The 19,611-nt window shown below is 42.7% G+C and overlaps 1 protein-coding gene across 1 annotated transcript; it reads left to right on the forward strand.

The window, feature by feature from the left end:
- Positions 1–14,316, forward strand: EI24 (etoposide induced 2.4). Its single transcript, XM_010829464.1, has 11 exons — positions 1–132; positions 2,771–2,883; positions 6,342–6,487; positions 7,214–7,274; positions 8,213–8,279; positions 8,927–9,051; positions 9,983–10,102; positions 10,471–10,582; positions 11,268–11,379; positions 11,937–12,011; positions 13,285–14,316. Exons 2-11 carry the CDS (start codon positions 2,842–2,844, stop codon positions 13,445–13,447), a joined length of 1,023 nt encoding a protein of 340 aa, XP_010827766.1. The 5' UTR covers positions 1–132; positions 2,771–2,841; the 3' UTR covers positions 13,448–14,316.
- Positions 14,317–19,611: the final 5,295 nt, after the last annotated feature.

Here is a 19,611-nt window from a genome sequence, read left to right on the forward strand (position 1 = left end):
AAGTGAGCTTGCCCCGCGCCTCGTGCACGGCTCTGGTTGCCGAGAGAGACCAGCCTCTACTGGAGTTTGCCCAGGAGCTGCAGGGAGACGGGTCCGAAGGGACCTGTGGGTTCCGAGCGTCCGCGGAGCCCGGTGAGAAGAGAGGATGCTTACCTTTAGCAGACCTGGAGTGGGATGTGACAGCCACCTGCCTTCCGGACTTGGGTTTAGTGACTTAGAAATGAAAGTACAGGACTGTGCCTCAGTAGATACTCGGTCCGTTCTCATGACTGCTTAGGAATTTAATGGCCAGCTGTGTTTACAGGCGTAAGAAACATTTTGTCCCTGGGATGCTCTGGTTAAACAAAATTCCTCATTGCAAAGCTTGAGTAGACAGTCTCGACTGAGGGTTGGAATACGGGGGTTTTGAAGTTCTCTGTAGCCTTTCGCGTGCTGTAATCTTGGGCAAGCCATTTAACTTCAGAGACTCAGTTCCTCCGTCTGTGAAATCATGTGAACTAGATGTATCTCATTCATTTTCACCTTAGTTCGAGGATTCCCTCCGTATTATTATTCAGTCTCTGGTCTCCAGTTGTGGCAGGTTTTTCTCCATGTCTGACCTTTTTTGTCAAACCGGATAATTCACCTATTTCTGTAGCAAGGCTGGTAGGGTCTCCGTGTAAAATTGAAGTGACTTGTCCTCAAAGCCCCTGTTGGTCAGTAGGTAACTCGCGACTTGTTACCTGCAGAGTGAAAGTCGCTCAGTCGTGCCCGACTCTTTGCTACCCCACGGACTGTATAGTCCATGAAATTCTCCAGGCCAGAATACTGGAGTGGGTAGCCTTTCCCTTCTCCAGGGGATCGTCCCAACCCAGGGATGGAACCCAGGTCTCCCGCATGGCAGGCGGATTCTTTACCAGCTGAGCCACAAGGGAAGCCCTGCAGAAGCCAGGTGTTAATGGCCATGGTTCAGGTAACAGAGCTCTTCCCCTTGAATTAGGACCAACACGCTTCAAGTTGTGTCAGGGCCTTATGAGAAACCCAGACTAAGTAATCTGTTTCCTTAAACTCCCAAACTAGCTCATTCTGTAGTAGGATTATGTTTATATTAGAAGTTAAGGTTTTATTTTCATGTTATTGCGCTGTATACTCAACACCTAGGAAGAAATTTAATACCCTTAATTCATCGATGAGGAAGTAGACGATTAAGAGTGAATCTGTGATAGTCTTTAGCAACCAGTGTCTTATGTATCATCACGAGCATTAACTGTTCACCTGACTCTGAGTGTATCTGTGTAGGATTTGACCCAAGGAGCAGATGGAACATACAGTGTTGGGCAAGTTGCCTTCCTACTGCTGTATTCCCTGCTCTTCCTGTTCTGGGTGGCAGTAGTCCAGTTGGGTCAGTAAGGTATAGTTTGATGAAGTGGTCATTAAGCAAAGGGTGCTTATGTTTTGAAATTTGAGATTTATAGAAGCTGCCTGTGATACTGTCATTATGCGCTCTCTCTTAAACTGAGGATATCTCAGATTGATTAAGTCACATTTGAGAAGTTTAGAATCCCAAGTTCTTAATTAAATTTTTGAAAATGGGTTCTTCGTTCACCTTAAACACATTACTTGGGAGCCTAATATTCTAAGAATATTTATACATGTGAACTTTCAAGTTATTATTTTGTGAAGCTAGGTTTTTCATTCACCTAATAAAAAAATACAGTGGGAACCCAGAGAAAACCATAACTCAAAAAGTCACACTCAAAAAGACCCACGCAACCCTATGTTCATTACAGCACTGTTTACAATAGCCAAGACATGTAAACAACCTAGATGTCCATCAACAGAGGGAGTACAACAGTGGAGTACTACTCAGCCGTAAAAAGGAGCAAAGTTGAGTTGTTTGCAGAGACATAGATGGACTCAAAAAATACAGTGGGAAAGTTATAGTGTGTTAAAGAATATTTGTATATGTGAACTTAACCTTTTTTTGGCCTAGTTTAAAATTCATTATTTTTTGCATGCTTATTAAAATTTTACATATGTATGTATATATTTAAAGTTGGAAAACAGAAAAGGCATATTTGAGGGTCTTGGTGGGAAATTTCACATCATCATCCAAACTTACCGCTGCCGGAGGGCCCTGTGTATGAAGTGCGTATTTAACAATTTTTGTTAGAACTTTCATCTTGCTCTTGTATTTGCATTCACGTAACATCAAGCACAAATATTGCTTAAGAGGATATTGAAGTGTAATTGTCACTCATGATCTTGGATCTCAAAAATACTTGGGACATGTAGAAGGGATGGTAACCTGATGCAACTCATTGGAAAAGACCCTGATGCTGGGAAGGATAGAGGGCAGGAAGAGAAGAGGGTGACAGGGATGATTGGATGGCATCATTGACTCAGTGGACATGAGTTTGCGCGAACTCTGGGAGATAGTGAAAGACAGGAAAGCCTGGTGTGTTGCAGTTCACGGGTCACAGAGTTGGGCACAACTTAGCAACTGAACGACGACGGAGGAGGAATAGTTAGGGACATCATGGCCCAGAGAAGAGGCTACTGGTCCAAGAGCACATTTACCCCGAATAAAAGTGAAAGGTAGGTAAGTGACTTAAAAATGGTTGATTTCAGGTTTTTCAGCAGTTACAGCTATAATCTCACTTAGTTCACTTGCTAGTATCTATGTAACTGATAGAATCTACTGCACTCCTGTTAGACAAGTATGTGGAAAACGTCGTCATGTAACTTGAAGATAAATATTTTTCCTTGATTATACTCCATCTATTTGCAGGTCCTTCATAATGAAAAATCTGGGGACACTTCTCTCTCCTTTGTGTAGCTGATAGTTTGGGCGGTAAAGAGATGGCTGACAGTGTCAAAACCTTTCTGCAGGACCTTGCCAGGGTGAGTACGTCCAGTCTTCTTCTGACCCTTTTGCTGCAAGAACGGACTAGAAAATCTGTTACGTAGTGTTGTTATATTTGTTGGATTCTTCACATACAGGTTTTCACTCTAATCCATACTACTCAAGAGAGAGGAATTATCCTGCATCTCACAGAAACTTGGGAGACCTGTCTAGTGAATGTCTGTAGTATGGGGACCCTGTTCAGCTTGGGCCCAGACCGTCTTTTTTTTTTTTAAACTGTATTTTTTTTTTTACCATGCCAAGTGAATTGTGGAATCTTAGTTCCCCTACTAGGGATTGAATCGGGCCCTTAACCTTGAGAGCATGGAGTCCTAACCACCGGACCACCAGGGAATTCCCTAAACTTTATTTTGGAATAATTTTAGACTTGCAGAAAAGTTGTAGGGTCATACAGAGAGCTCCACTGTATCCTTCACCAGGTTCTCCTAATATTGCCATCTTATGTAACTGTGGTATATTGTTGAAAACCAAGCAATGAACATTGGTGTAATGCTAATACCTAACCTACTTTGTTTGGATCTACAGTATAGAACCTCTCTTATTCTCCAATCTACAAGGCGGAGATGATGATGCTCTAGGAAAATGTCCCATTAAAGGGACATTTAGGACCCCCTAATCAACAGAGCCATAAAGGTCTGTTTAGGACCCAGTAACCTGAATGATCTATCGTGTGACATTCCGTTATAGTGATGTCTGAGGTCCAGTGCCCTAGTTGGAGCCCCTGTCGCTTTATTCTTGAGGGCAGGAGAGAGACCAGTTCTGCCTGGGAGTGGGAGTGTTTATAAGTTTATTTCCTTTGATTAAAAGAGGTGGAATTGAAGGAATATCTTAGAAGGGCCAAAGCGAATTCATGCAATGTGACCTTCTTTTAATACCTTACATCCTTGTCTTGCCATTCTTGTGCGATAAAATGTCAACTGTGGATCAGTTATACAGCATGCACTTTGTGTGTTTGTCTGCCCCAGACAGACTGCAAGTATCAGAGGTGGGGATCCTGTCGTCATCCTGGCACATGCTAGGCCTTAAGCCACTTGAACTTAATGATCTCAAAATTTTAAACTGTTGGTGGAAGACTCAAGTTAAAAAGCAAAATAAGAATAAACATTACTCATAAGTAAAAGATCATGTGAACCTTGCCAGTGTATGCTCCTTTCAGTGTGTAGTTCATAAACATGTCCATTTCTCTGTATTCTGACAATTTTCTCTAAAATTTGTTTTTGCTCATAATAGGAGAAAATGTCATTCTTAAATCCAGGTTGACCATTGTTTCTAGAATACCTTTTTCTGCTTCTTGATGATGTTGAATACCCTAGTTCTTCCCTCTCTACTTTGGATATAAAACTGTTCTGGCACTTACTAAACTATACATTGTTGTTGTTTACTTACGTACTTTTCCTGCCGAGTTATGAGTTTCTTAAGCACGTCCATATGACTGATGTCTAGCTCATTAAGGACGCTCGATATGAAAGTGGGTCGATGAATGAGGGTAGTCCTTTGAACTGGGTAATAGGCAGGTCTAATGTTCGTGGTAATGACAGTAACCTTTCTACCACTGGGGCTCTTACAGTTATTGGCAAGTGGTCCCGTCAGTGACTTATAGACTTAATCATTCTCTCCCTCTCCATACATGTTTAAAGACATTCTTCTCCAGCTATACTGCCATGCTGTTTCTGTCTTACTCAGCAATAGCTTTTCATACTTTTATGCTAATTATTTCTTTGTGTCTTCTTCAGCCTTGGTCCAGCCCCGGTCCTTTTTGGAGACCAGTGTTTAATCTATCCTTGTATCACTGGTTTGATACAGGATGTAAATCATACTTGTAGGCATTCAACTGATATTAGAAGAGTATCAAGGAGGGCTATAACTTGGCTTAACAGTATTGGTAACTCTTAGATGGATTAGAAAACCACTATTTTGCAACGTGTTATTCAAGATTGGTTTGATCAAGACTTGTTAATTGATGCCCAAATCTAGGGAAGAGGACTTGATGAGCAGGATATTTGCCTGGTCTCAGAAATGTCTGCCCACAGATTCCTTACTGGTTGCAAGGAGAAAAATTTGCAGCCATACAATGGAGCTGGATAACACCTTCCAAATATGTAGAATCAGTGTCACCTGCAAGGGCCGACACAGACATCACGTGCTTCTGGGTGTAACACCTGGAAAGGCACACCATCACTTACGTGATTCTTGTTGTTTCGTCGCTATGTCATGTCTAACTCTTTTTCGACCTCATGGACTACAGTCCACCAGACTCCTCTCTCTGGGATTTCCCATGCAAGGATACTTGAGTGGGTTGCCGTTTCCTTCTCTGGGGATCTTCCCGACCCAGGATTCAATCCCATGTCTCTTGTACTGGCATGTGGATTCTTTACCACTCTTTTCCACCTGGGAAGCCCCCCTTAGGTGATAACTCCTGCTAAAAATGTGTAACCTGGGGTCTAATCATGAGTCACAAACCTAAATTGAGGGCACCGCATAAAATAACTGACGTGTATACTTCAAAAAGAAAGACAGCTATAGAGCTGTTCCTAATGGAGGGAGACTAAAGAGATACTAGAGCTAAGTGCAAAGTGTGATTCTGAACTGATGTCTGGTATGCGGTGGGTAAAAATGCTGTAGAGGGCATTTCGGAGACAAATGGGGAAATTGTAGTATGAACTCATTGGAAAAGACTCTGATGCTGGGAAAGATTGAGGGCAGGAGAAGGGGACGACAGAGGATGAGATGGATGGATGGCATCACCGGCTCAATGGACATGGGTTTGGGTGGACTCCGGGAGTTGGTGATGGACAGGGAGGCCTGGCATGCTGTGGTTCATGGGGATCGCAAAGAGTTGGACACGACTGAGCAACTGAACTGACTGAACTGATCTTGTATTAAGGAATATCATTGTTCTTAGGAAATACACAATGAACAGTTGTAAGTAAAGAGACACGATATAGCAACCTACTCAAATGATCCAGAAAGAAATGAGTATATATGTATACAGTGAAGTCGCTCAGTCATGTCCGACTCTTTGCGACCCCGTGGACCGTAGCCTACCAGGCTTCTCCATCCATGGGATTCTCCAGGCAAGAATACTGGAGTGGTTACCATTTCCTTCTCCAGGGGATCTTCCTGACCCAGGGATCGAACCCAGGTCTCCTGCATTGGAGGCAGACTCTTTAACCTCTGAGCCACCAGGGAAGCCCGTAAATAACAGTGTGGCACAGCAACTGGTGATTTCGAGAAAGGATATTAGGAATTTCTCCATTCTTGCAACTCTTCTGTAAATTGGGAATGATTTCTAAACGGAAGAATATCAAGGGTCACTTCAGCCTTGTAGCAAACTAAGTAGAATGATTTACACTATTATTTCATTGTATCTAACTTTGAGAAGTCTTCTGATCCATAATTTTCCCTCTTTAAAAATAATAAATACTCATGTCGACAGGGAATCAAAGACTCCATCTGGGGAATTTGTACCATCTCAAAGCTAGATGCTCGAATTCAACAAAAGAGAGAGGAGCAGCGTCGAAGAAGGGCAAGCAGTATCCTGGCTCAGAGGAGAGCCCAGAGCATAGAGAGGAAGCAGGAGAGGTAAGGAGTGGAGGCTGAGGTCAGGGAGCATCTGAACTCCCTTCCAGTCGGGGGTAGGGGGGCTCTTTAGGAAGTGATCAGATTGAGCATAAAATTCAGACACTACATAATGATGTGGAGTTTCAGTACCGCATTATTTGTCTTTTGTACTCTCTCCCCATAAAATTTACAGGTGATTTTTCCCCACTTCCCTCACACTGAATTAAACTGAGGTCTAGCAGTAATCCTTGTTCACAATATTGTGGTGTCTAAAAGAAATCAGAATGATGAATATCGTTGTTTTAGTTGCTAAGTTATGTCCGTCTCTTTGCGACCCCAGGGGCTATAGCCCACCAGGCTCCTGTCCATGGGATTTCCTAGGCAAGAATACTAGAGTGGGTTGCCATTTCCTTCTCCAAGAATGGTGAATAGAGAAGCATAAAAAATATTTTTGGCTGAGTGGATGCTTCTAGGAGCACCTATGTGGAATTTGATAAAAGAACCTGACATTCCCTTCTAATCTTCTCCAGTCTTGGACTTAGGAAATAAAGGAGTTTATTTGTTTGTTTTGTTTTTAAGAAAAAAATGCTTCTCTTGAAATATTTTTAGCCTTTCCCATTGATATTAGGAGAGAACATTGGAAGAACAATAGGTGCTAAAAAATAATATGGTGCTACAGAGCTGCTGAATGACAATATGGAAATAGCCTATGTACCTGTTGAGCTAAATACATGTGGTCTTTTCCAGTGAACCACGTATTGTGAGCAGAATTTTTCAGTGCTGCGCTTGGAATGGTGGAGTTTTCTGGGTAAGTTCTTTTTCCTCAAATTCCAAGTGCCTTGGAAGCATCTTTATTCAGGTTGTTACAGTGTTCATGGTTCTCAGCTGTCTTCTTAAACCTGAGACAGGTAACTTTCACGTAGTAATACATTCCTAAGGCCATCACTCGGGATTCTGTGCATTTTCAGTCATTTTATGTCCCCTCAGACTTCTTGTATGTAAATGTCAGGGACAGCCCTGCACATACACTCTTTTGTTAAATGACTTAACAAGTTTTATTGTCATAGGTAACAATTTCTCATGACATTGTCTGGACATTTTGGTTCAGAGTGACTGTGGAGGCTCAAAGGGGAGGGACAGATGGACATGAGCAAGGCTCTCCCGTCAGCTGGTCATAGCAGTGTCCTCAAACTGATTACTGTGGAAACTCACACCAGAAAGTTGTCTACAGTTGACCAAGAACCAACACAGCCCCAGGAGAAATTTGAGTACTTTGAAAAACAAAGAGTCAAAATATTTTCTTTGACTTGAAATTCAGTATAATTCAACTTGTTAATCTAAACATTTCACAGATGTTTTTAGGTGTTAGTTTTAATTAATAAAATATGGCTGCATTCTTAGTCTTGGCACAAATACTGATTGACTTGTGCTCCTGTGCTGACTGCGTTCTTAGTATTGGCACGAATACTGATTGACTTGGGCTCCTGTGCCCCCAAAGTTTGTTTCCATGGGCAGTGTCAGGTGTGTGCCTCTCGCTGGAGGACTGGTAAAGAGCAGCCTAGGCAGTGTCAGGTGTGTGCCTCTCGCTGGAGGACTGGTAAAGAGCAGCGAGTCCGGTTTTGATGCCACTGCAGGACTCCTGATTGATAAAAGGCACTTCCATCTGGAAAATGAGTATGCTGAAACTTGAAATTCTTGTTTTAAAGAAGGGCTTTTGATGCTTACCTTGTTGCTTCTCTCCTTTAGTTCAGTCTCCTCTTGTTTTATCGAGTGTTTATTCCCGTCCTTCAATCAGTAACGGCCCAGATTATTGGTAAGTGACTCCGTTGCTCTGTGCTCTCTGCCCAGGATAGAGGGGGGAGGTTTTTCCTGTCTCCCTCAGTTTATTGGGCACTTACTTTGAACCCGGAGCTTTAGGTTTTTTATGTATTTATTTGTTTGACTGCATCAGGCCATATTTGCCCTGAGGCATGTGGGGTCTTAGTTCTGTGACCAGGGATCAAACCCATGTCCCCTGCTTTGCAAGGCAGATTCCTCTAAGTCAAATCTCTCAGCAACCCTTTGAGTAGGTATTGCTGTGGATACCGTTTCGTAGATGAGGAAATGCAAATTGGTTACCAAGGTTAACCCATTAGTAAGTGGCGAAGCTGGAATATGAACTCAGGTGGATTCCTGCATCCAGTGACCACTAGTCACTGACCTGTCGGCCACCACCACGTGAGCACTTTTGTGTCCAAGTAAGCAGCACATATCCATGGCCGCTCTGAATTGGAGTCATGGCCAGAATGTGGTGTTTCTATGACAAAGTAAGACTACCTGGCACAGGTACAGTGATGTGCTGGCAAGAAGCAAAGGTGTGTGTGTGGAGGGGAAGCACAGTCACAAATCAGGGGATGCACCTTTGCTCTTCTGGCTTTCCCTTTCTCCAGGTAAACTAATAAGCCCTCCCTGCTGTCCTAGGTGACCCATCGCTACACGGGGATGTCTGGTCGTGGCTGGAGTTCTTCCTCACATCAATTTTCAGTGCTCTCTGGGTGCTCCCCCTCTTTGTGCTCAGCAAAGTCGTCAACGCGATTTGGTTTCAGGTCGGTCCAGGGCAGCATGGAGTCTGGGTCTGACGGCATGATTGGTCACCAGGTGGCAGATTTCAGTCTGTCAATTTAGTAGCTACGTAGGGAGCGACTCCACAGCCTGAACTTTTCTTGGTCAGGCAGCCAGCGGGTGAGCTCTGGGCTCTTGTAAAATGAAATTATTCTCTCAGCTCACAAGGGTGTCTCATGGCCAGGTGTCCAGGGGCTTTTCTCCCCTGGTAGGTCTCATGGCAAATTAGTGGCCTTCACTTTGGGGATGGATAATTAGGCCATTTAATTCATGGCAAATAGATGGGGAAACAGTGGACACAGTGGCTGACTTTATTTTTCTGGACTCCAAAACCACCACGGATGGTGATTGCAGCCACGAAATAAAGAGACGCTTGCTCCTTGGAAGGAAGTTATGACCAACCTAGACAGCATATTAAAAAGCAGAGATAGTACTTTGCCAACAAAGGTCTGTCTAGTAAAGGCTATGGTTTTTCCAGTGGACATGTGAGAGTTGGACTCTAAAGAAGGCTGAGCGCCGAAGAATTGATGCTTTTGAACTGTGGTGTTGGAGAAGACTCCTGAGAGTCCCTTGGACTGCGGGGAGATCCAACCAGTCCATCCTAAAGAAGATCAGTCCTGGGTGTTCATTGGAGGGACTGATGTTGAAGCTGAAACTCCAATACGTTGGCCACTTGATAAGAGCTGACTCATTGGAAAAGACCCTGATGCTGGGAAAGATTGAGGGCGGGAGGAGAAGGGGACGACAGAGGATGAGATGGTTCGATGGCATCACCTACTCAATGGACATGGGTTTGGGTGAACTCCGGGGGTTTGTGATGGACAGGGAGGCCTGGCGTGCTGCGGTTCATGGGGTTGCAGAGTCGGACACGACTGAGTGACTGAACGTTTTGGTGAGCTCTTTTCTCTCTTGCAGGATATAGCGGACTTGGCATTCGAGGTATCTGGGAGGAAACCTCACCCATTTCCTAGTGTCAGCAAAATAATTGCTGACATGCTCTTCAACCTCTTGCTTCAGGCTCTCTTCCTTCTCCAGGTGAGACTGGCCTTCCGGGCACATGGGCGGATTAAAGAAAGATCCACTAGAGGGAGCTTCACAAAAACAGGGTATCCCGTTTATACTGAGCAGATATGTTTATGGGAGGTATTGATTTTTAAATCATTTTTCATAGAAACAACTAGAGACTTTTAAAATCATAAAATTATTTAAAAAAAAAACAACATGAATTTACCTGCTCTTACCAGCCACCCTGAGCCTTCTGCACTCACCTGCTCTTTTAGAAACTTTAGAAGCAGCTCTCTGGCTGTCTGCGTAGAGAGCAAGAGCAATAACTCAGAGTGACAGGTGAACAGTGTTAGGTCTCTGAAGTGTTGGAATTAAGCTTTTCCATACTTGTTCTTCAGGGGATGTTTGTGAGTCTCTTTCCCATCCATCTTGTTGGTCAGCTGGTTAGTCTCCTGCATATGTCTCTCCTCTACTCACTATACTGCTTCGAATATCGTTGGTTCAATAAAGGTAAGCCTGTCCAAAGAAACTCAAGAGCTTGGAGGCCCAGTTTGGAAATGGTGCTGCCAAGGAAACTTCTTAAATTCTTCAACACTGAGGCCCTTGGCAAACCCATCATTGGGATGAAGCAGCCTTTTTGGCAAGAGGGGACTTACATTTGGCTTAGAGGTTTTTTTAACCCTTTGGTGCTGGGGGGTGTAGCCCTGTAGGACTACCCTGTGGAGCTCAATGTCATGTAGCTCTGACAGAGCCATAAGGTGGCGTAAAAGCACCAGTTATTCTGAATCAGAGAAGTTAGTTTGATGCTGGTGCATACAGATCATTTGAGGGATATGTTGAAAGTCCTTGGTATATTTGGGTGTGGATGGTTGAAAGAGATTAATTGATTTCTAGAGGATGGCTGCCTTTTTTTTTTTGATATATCTTGCTTTGTTCAAAACTAATACTGACATAGGATGCTGCTGGTATTGAATGCAGAATTCACTTGGCTTGCCAGCTTTGAATTGTGATGGTTCAGTTGTAAAATCTTTGCATGGAAGCTTTATGGGATTTGGGCAATTCTAGTATACTTTAGTTGTATTGTAAATAGCAGATCTGAACCTAAAACTTAAACCTCAAATAAATTGTCAGTGATATTTAGTCATTTGACTAAAAGGAAGTAATGCAGCCTAATTATGTTGGCTCCTTGTTTTAGGAATTGAAATGCACCAGCGGTTATCAAACATAGAAAGGAATTGGCCTTACTACTTTGGATTTGGTTTGCCCCTGGCTTTCCTCACAGCAATGCAGTCCTCCTACATTGTCAGGTAATTGGACTGCAAGGACTTGGAGGGAACTAGTTTAAAGAAAAGTAATAATAATAACAATAATAACTCAGTGTAGGGAGCGCCTTGAGTGCACTGGTTCTGTACTAGGCATTCTGCATTTTTACTTGGCCGTCTAGAGGTCTGTAGGATTTTTCTCCCTGACAGATAGTCACAGATGTCTGTCAGTTAGCATTATTTTATTTTTTGTGGGGGGCCACACATTGAAGAATGCAGGATCTTAGCCCCCCTGCAGTGGAAGCATGAAATTGTAACCATTGGACTGCCAAGGAATTCCTAGCATTAAAATATTGTCTGCATGATCCTATATCCCATATTCTTTCTTCTATGTTGCTTCCTGGAACAATGTTAAACATAGCCTGTGTTTAGAAAAATCCTTTTTTTAAAAAAAAATTTTTTTAAACATATGTTTGATAGATTAAGGGTCCATCAAGCCATGCTATTTAGCACTGGAGGTAACTAACTTTGGGCTTCTAATATCTTCAAAGTCATGGCTATTTTGAAGGTGACTAATTCTTTTTTTTTTCCCTCACAAACAGTGGCTGCCTCTTCTCTATCCTCTTTCCTTTATTCATTATCAGCGCCAATGAAGCAAAGACCCCTGGCAAAGCATAGTAAGTATTAGCCAGTATTAGCTAAAATGTAGCAAGTATTTTCTGTCTAAAATACTGGGGTTGTAACACTGCAGTTATGTGAATGAGACATTTTTACAGTTTTTAAAAAAAACTGTATAACTGATGTTTTTTTTTTTTTACAAATGAGAAAAATGTTTGTTAAGGAAACAATTTTACAATTCTGTCTAGCAGAACTTGACAGACTAGGACACAACCTGAAGACAATTACAGTTTCAGTCATTAACACACTATAGGGTGCTTATTCTACAACTGAAAAGTTGCTGAAGTTTGTGACATTATTTTCCTCACATTGCAGGAAAATATTAATATACAGTTTTATGAGAGTAGCACTTTTGGGATATATCCCAAGATTTTCCCCATGCATATGTGTGCATTTCTGTTTCAAAAATTGATGCTATTATACATATTTATACATATTCTTAAAATGTAACAGTTCACTGAATAAGACGCCTATACCTGTAGTTAAGCTCATTTTGTAAGAATGGCCACATTTTTAAAAATACTGGGTCATGTGATGTGGCCACATGAGTTTATTGATAATGATAACAAAACAGTATTTTAAAACTGAATCTTTAGCAATAGTAGCACTCTGGAAATTAGATCACTTCAGAAAAAAACTCAATCTTTTGACAGTTTTGGTTAAGTCAGTGAGGACACATGCATTAGAAAAATTTCCAGTCTGCTTTAGGGTCTCACATGTTCTTGCTATCCACTAATGTTAAGTGTGTATCTTAGCGTAATTGACTTTCTCTTGGAACTCTCCTGCAAGTGAACCATACCTAGCATATGATATCTTCAGACCACAGCTTGAAGTCTTTATTTTGGCTGTGCTGGGTCTTTGCTGCTGCATGGGCTTTTTTCTGTTTGCGGCGAGCAGGGGCTTCTCTCTAGTTGCAGTGCACGGGCTTCTCGTTGAGGTGGCTTCTCTCGTGCTGCGGATCGTGGGCTCTAGATCACAGGCTCAGTAGTTGTGGTGCACGCGCTTGGTTGCTCTGTGGCATGTGGGATCCTCCTGGATCAGGGATCGAACCCGATTCCACGGCCCTCCTGACAGTGACAATCCCAGCGCTTTCTGTAGTTGCTACCTGTTTAATCTGCGTGTCCAATATCTATAGTCGCTTAATCAAATTTCAGTGGTCTTGTTTTCCCCTGTATCATTTTAAATTGAAAATAGTCAAATAAGTGGCCAAATGATTAAAACGGTTTTTCTCAGCTGGCTGGTCTAACAGGTTGGGTCTCTCTTGCCTTGCAGCCTTTTCCAGTTGCGCCTCTTCTCCTTGGTGGTTTTCTTAAGCAACAGACTCTTCCATAAGACGGTCTACCTACAGTCGGCCCTGAGCAGCTCCACTTCTGCAGAAAAATTACCCTCGCCGCACCCGTCTCCTGCCAAACTGAAGGCTGCCACAGGCCGCTGAGTCGGTCACCCGCCATCCGGAGGGGCCGGGTGGGATCGGAAGGATGCTGTGGCGGCTCTTCTCTGGTTCACCTCCACCTCTCCCAGGGAAGGCAGGGCCCACCCTGCCAAGGGCCCTGCCCACATTCCCTTCTCTCTGAGGAATCCAGATTTTTGTCTCTGGTGCACGTAAGGCAGAATCTTCCTGCGACCAGTATGGATTTTAAACACTGGTGAGTCTGAAAGGACCACCGGTTTTTCTGCAGCTCTTTCCTAGCATTTGCCAGCCCGTGCCTGGACTGATTTGAATACTCTCTCCCTGTGCCATTTCCCTTCCATTTTCCCCTTCTGCCTCCCACCGCCCTTGGATGAATGGATTTTTGTAATTTTAGCTGTTGTGTTTTGTGGACCTGTTTTTTTGTTTTTCTGTGAAGCACATGTATTGGATGTGGGAGGGACAGGAGGCTCCGCTGCTCCTGGTCACTCCCTTTATAGCCATCACTGTCTTGTTTCTTGTAACTCAGGTTAGATTTTGGTCTCTTGCTCCACTGCAAAAAAAAACAAAAACAAAAACACAAGCCTGAAGACACGGGACAGAAGAAAGACCTCAGCCAGATCTCCACTGGGTTTGAGGAATGACTTTCCTTCTTCCCCTTGCAGGGGAAAAAGCTTTTTTCACTGGTACATTTAAAGCTCCCCAGAGATAGGGAGGTACCAATTTCGGACAAGTGCCACTGCAACACGGATGCTCAGAGAACCTGAACTTTTAAACTCTGGAGGTCTGATCTTGACTGTTGGCCACTGCTGGGTCTGTCTGGTGTTTCAAAGGAATATTGGGTGCTGCAAATAGGACCTGAAGGGGTAAACTTATTAAACCCATTAAACCTGTGATTGGTTGGTTTTTTCCTGTCATTTCAAAGAGACTAAATATGGAGGGAGGGGGCAGATGTCAAAACACCTGTACAGTGTTAAGATGTCACAGGTGTGAGCTGGTTTCTCACATATGTGTAATCGTCGAATTTATAAATTGTCACTTCAGGAAACATATTCATGGAACACAAGACTTTGTCATGATTAATTCTAAAAATTAGTTCTGAAAAATACTCCCTGAGGAAGTTTGGGTTATGTTGTTATAATCGTGTTGGCACCTAGTGAAAGAATTTGGAATTGAGTTGTTTTAAAGTCTATACATCTCCTCTGTATTTGTAAAGAAGAGAGGTCCTTCCAGACTTCAACTAATTGGACATTCTCATGAGGGAAGAGAAGAGACATTTGGTTAACAGAAACCTTTACTAAGTACAAGACAAAAATAAGGATTTAAAAATCGTTGCCAGGAGATGTGAACCAAGTTTGAATACAGAAGGTTTTAAAGTAGTGTGTAGTTTGTTTCATCAGTTTGCAACTGATCGGCAGTTGCCTTATTTAAGATAAATTGTTGTAGTTTTTAAAATGAAATTTTAAAAGGTCACATTTTTGCTGTCTGAAATTAGTAATTGTGTCTGCTAAGCTGGTCTTAGAAGGATGAGGGAAACTGAGTAGATAAAGGTAAGTGATATTATCCAGTATATGCCTGGCTATAGAAAATGATTTAAGTTACTGGAAGTGAGGGATCTGTAAAGTTTTATTAGTGTGACTGAGAGACCAGGCGTGTACAAAAGCTAGGTTAGCAAATGTCTATTGTAGATAAGCCTAATCTCGCGAGGTGTACACAGAAGCAGTGTAAATTGCTCTTGCCTTTTCACTAGCACACAGGAAGTGAGGGCAGTGATTAGGAAATTGGGATCAAAGGGAGAGCAGGCTCTGTTTTTGCCAAATTCACAATGGCAGCTTCAGTTCAGTTCAGTCGCTCAGTCGTGTCCAACTCCTTGTGACCCCATGAATCGCAGCACGCCAGGCCTCCCTGTCCATCACCAACTCCCAGAGTTCACTCAAACTCATGTCCATCGAGTCGGTGATGCCATCCAGGCATCTCATCCTCTCTTGTCCCCTTTTCCTCCTGCCCCCCAATTCCTCCCAGCATCAGAGTCTTTTCCAATGAGTCAACTCTTCGCATGAGGTGGCCAAAGTACCGGAGTTTCAGCTTTAGCATCATTCCTTCCAAAGAAATCCCAGGGCTGATCTCCTTTAGAATGGACTGGTTGGATCTCCTTGCAGTCCAAGAGACTCTCAGGAGTCTTCTCCAACACCACAGTTCAAAAGCATCAATTCTTCGGCACTCAGCTTTCTTCACAGTCCAACTCTCACATCCATACATGACCACTGGAAAAACCATAGCCTGGACTAGATGGACCTTTGTTGGCGAAGTAATGTCTCTGCTTTTCAATATGCTATCTAGGTTGGTCAGCTTAAGGTGGACTAATAATAACTGAAAATAAGGGAGAGCACATCACTACAGATGAAAATGAGAGCTTGACCTTCAGTCATGCAGCCAGGAGGATCTAAGTAATCACATGCACAAAGCTCTCTTTAGGAACAGGTATGTGTGGTTCCAGGCATGACCCTTTTATCCTATCTAGAGTTGAGTTGTCCATTATAGCAACTCTAAAAAGTAAAAGCTTCAGACATGAGTATGTTCAAGTCTGCTGGAAGTGTTTAAATGGACATATGTATGCACTGACTTGTTCGTTGCTCTGAACATAGACAGGGGCCAAGATTAAATTTAAGAGAAGTGACAAACTGGGATAAACTCAGAAGAGGGTGACTAATGGGTTAGGGGTTAGTGAACCACGTTAAAAGATAACATTACTCATGTAATGACCATTTGAGTGCCTTCCCTGTCAGTCTTTGCAAGGCACTGAGGACTCAAGGGTAAGCCAGAGAGATGATTGCTGTCCTCTTGGATCTAACAGTACCGTGTAGGAGACTGAGAAATGATCAATTTCTGAAGAATTCTGTATTCAAATACCTTCTGTTTCCCATACGTCTCAAAGCTGGATAAAACATTGGAATTCAGAGAAGCTCTGGGTAAGATAAGAGTTTCTCCCATGTGTTCAGCCTCCCATCCTCAGACTTATTCTCTGATCTCAAGTTTAAATGTTTTATTGCACCTTCAGACCTATGAGACAAGTAGTGACCATTTGATCATTTAGATAAGTATGTAGTTCTTAACCAGGGGTTAACATCAGCATCATCTGAGGACTTTCCTAAGAGGCACAGGAACACCACTTGGACCTGGAATTATTTTTAAAATGCATTTTTATTTGACTACATTGGGTTTTTGTTGTGTCATGCGGGATCTTTTGCTGTGGTCTTAGTTGTCCCACAGCATGTGGGATCTTAGATCACAACCAGGGATTGAACTCCCATCCCCTGCATTGTGAGGTGGTTTCTTAACCACTGGACCACCAGGGAAGTCCCTGGAGGAAATTTAATGCTAAAAATAAAAGTTAAATTCTAATAACTACTTTCACAGGAACTTGGTAAACTATTGCATCCATAAGTAAGAACAGATTGTTGTGAAAAGGGGACAGAATAGGAAGGTTCTTGGAAATAAACAAAATGTGGAAGTAAAATGAGATGGCTTATAAAAATGATGCTGAGGAGGCTGAAGAACCACAATGTAAACTTGAGGAAATTTCTCAGTACAAAGGCCAAAAAGACTAAGACGTGGGAGAAGTTAACAATCATGGAGATGTCCAAGGATCAGATTCAACATTTATTTCAAAAAATGAACAGAAGCATGGAGACAATAAAATCAGGAAATTTTTCTGGACTGATCATGACAATTGGAGTTTTCATATAGATAGTTTCCTCTGGAGTTTTATTTTTTTTTAAATTATTTTCTTTTGGTGGTGCTTGGTCTACAATCGGAGTTTTCATGTAGATAGTTTCATCTACAGGGTTTTTTTTTTAATGGTCCTGGGTCTTTGTTGCTGCATGGACTTTTCTAGTTGTGGTGAGTGGGGGCTACTCTTTGTTGTGGTGCTTGGGCTTCCCATTGCAGTGGCTTCTCTTGTTGAGGAGCACACGCTTCAGTACTTGTGGCACAGGGGCTCATTAGTTGTCATTTGAGGGCCCTAGAGCACTTGAATGGCAACTCACTCCAGTGTTCTTGCCTGGAGAATCCCAGGGACGGGGAAACCTGGTGGGCTGCTGTCTCTGGGGTCGCACAGAGTCGGACACGACTGAAGCGATTTAGCAGCAGCAGCAGAGCACTTGGGCTTTAGTTGCCCAAGGCATGTGGAATCTTCCCAGACCAGGGATTGAACCTGTGTTCCTAACATTGGCAGGTGGATTCCTATCCACTGCACCACCAGGGGAGTCCCAGTAGTTTCCATATAAGATGCTTTCCACTGCCAAGTGAAAAGCAATGAAAGGAAAAAACAAAAGCCAGATGGGATCTCTAAGGAAAAATATCAGAAAAGTAGGTTACTTCCAAGAGACTGTGATTCACATTGGTATTAGACTTCTCAAGAACAACTCTGAGTAATAGAAGATAAAATTGTAATGCCCTGAAAGTGTGCTTTTATGTGTGCTTGTGTGTGTGTAGGATTGGTGAGTCCCTTTTGTGTTCTTACAACTCTAACGATATTATCAAGGACAAAATAAAGGCATTGTTTGCTTTCCATTCAACTTTTCTGAAAAAGTTACTTGAAGAATCTACCAAAGGGAAAAAGTCCAAGAAATAGATAACTAATTAAAACAAAGGCCCAATCAAACAAAGTGAAACAGTGGAACCCGAATGTGCTGAGGAGAAATCTTGGTATTATAGCTATGGTGAAACCTGGAAAGGTGGTTCTGGGGAGAACGTCTTCAAGAAAAAATCAGATGTCATATTGATCTGCTCCCGATTAGATGAAGACGTGTTTATCAGTAACATAAAAGAGATAAGTAGACACTTCAGGAAAGACCAAAAGCTCCACAGGAATGACAACTCCTACAGTCAGTTCAGTCAGTACACTCAGTCATGTCCGACTTTGTGACCCCGTGCACTGCAGCACGCAAGGCTTCCCTGTCCATCACCAACTCCCAGAGCTTGCTCAAACTCATGTGCATTGAGTCAGTGATGCCATCCAACCATCTCATCCCATGTCGTCCCGTTCTCCTGCCTTCAATCTTGCCCAGCATCAGGGTCTTTTCCAAGGAGTCCATTCTTCGCATCAGGTGGCCAAAATATTGGAATTTCAGCTTCAGCATCAGTCCTTCCAATGAATATTCAGGACTGATTTCCTTTAGGATGGACTGGTTGGATCTCCATGCATGCAGTCCAAGGGACTCTCAAGACTCTTCAATGCCTCAGTTCAAAAGCATCAATTCTTCAGCACTCAGCTTTTCTTTATGGTCCAACTCTCACATCTATACATGACTACTGGAAAAACCATAGCTTTGACTCGATGGACCTTTCTTTGCAAAACAATGTCTCTGCTCTTTAATATTCTGTCTAGGCTCATAGCTTTTCTTCCAAGGAGCAAGCATCCTTTAATTTCATGGCTGCAGTCACCATCTGCAGTGATTTTGGAGTCCCCCTAAATAAAGTCTCTTACTGTTTCCATTGTTTTCCCATCTATTTGCCATGATGTGATGGGACCAAATGGTATGATCTTTGTTTTCTGAATGTTGAGTCTTAAGCCAACTTTCTCACTCTCCTCTTTCATTTTCATCAATAGGCTCTTTAGTTCTTCTTTGCTTTCTGCCGTAAGGGTGCTGTCATCAGCATATCTTGGTTATTGATATTTCTCCTGGCAATCTTGATTCCAGCTTGTGCTTCATCCAGCCCAGCATTTCTCATTATGTACTCTGCACAGAAGTTAAATAAACAGGGTGACAGAATACAGCCTTGATGTACTCCTTTCCCGATTTGGAACCAGTCTATTGTTCCATGTCCAGTTTTAACTGTTGCTTCCTGACCTGCACACAGATTTCTCAAGAGGCAGTTAAGGTGGTCTGGTATTCCCATCTCTTGAAGAATTTTCCACAGCTTGTGGTGATCCACACAGTCAAAGGCTTTGGCATAGTCAATAAAGCAGAAGTAGATATTTTTCCGGAACTCTCTTGCTTTTTTGACGATCCAGTGGATATTGGTATTTTGATCTCAGGTTCCTCTGGCTTTTCTAAATCCAGTTTGAATATCTGGAAGTTGACGGTTCATGTACTGTTGAAGCCTGGTGTGGAAAATTTTGAGCATTACTTTGCTAGTGTGTGAGATGAGTGCAATTGTGTGGTAGTTTGAACATTCTTTGGCACTGC

The sequence above is a fragment of the Bison bison genome, unplaced genomic scaffold, assembly GCF_000754665.1.
Source record: "Bison bison bison isolate TAMUID 2011002044 unplaced genomic scaffold, Bison_UMD1.0 scf7180017864506, whole genome shotgun sequence".
Classification (NCBI taxonomy): Eukaryota; Metazoa; Chordata; class Mammalia; order Artiodactyla; family Bovidae; genus Bison; species Bison bison.

What these genes read in the sequence shown, in the direction of transcription:
- EI24 (XM_010829464.1), top strand. Translation starts at nt 2,842, where the DNA reads ATGGCTGACAGTGTCAAAACCTTTCTGCAGGACCTTGCCAGG. An exon ending in TTCTGCAGGACCTTGCCAGG is followed by an intron (nt 2,884 to 6,341) that starts GTGAGTACGTCC and finishes TCATGTCGACAG; the next exon opens with GGAATCAAAGACTCCATCTG. An exon ending in TCAACGCGATTTGGTTTCAG is followed by an intron (nt 9,052 to 9,982) that starts GTCGGTCCAGGG and finishes TCTCTCTTGCAG; the next exon opens with GATATAGCGGACTTGGCATT.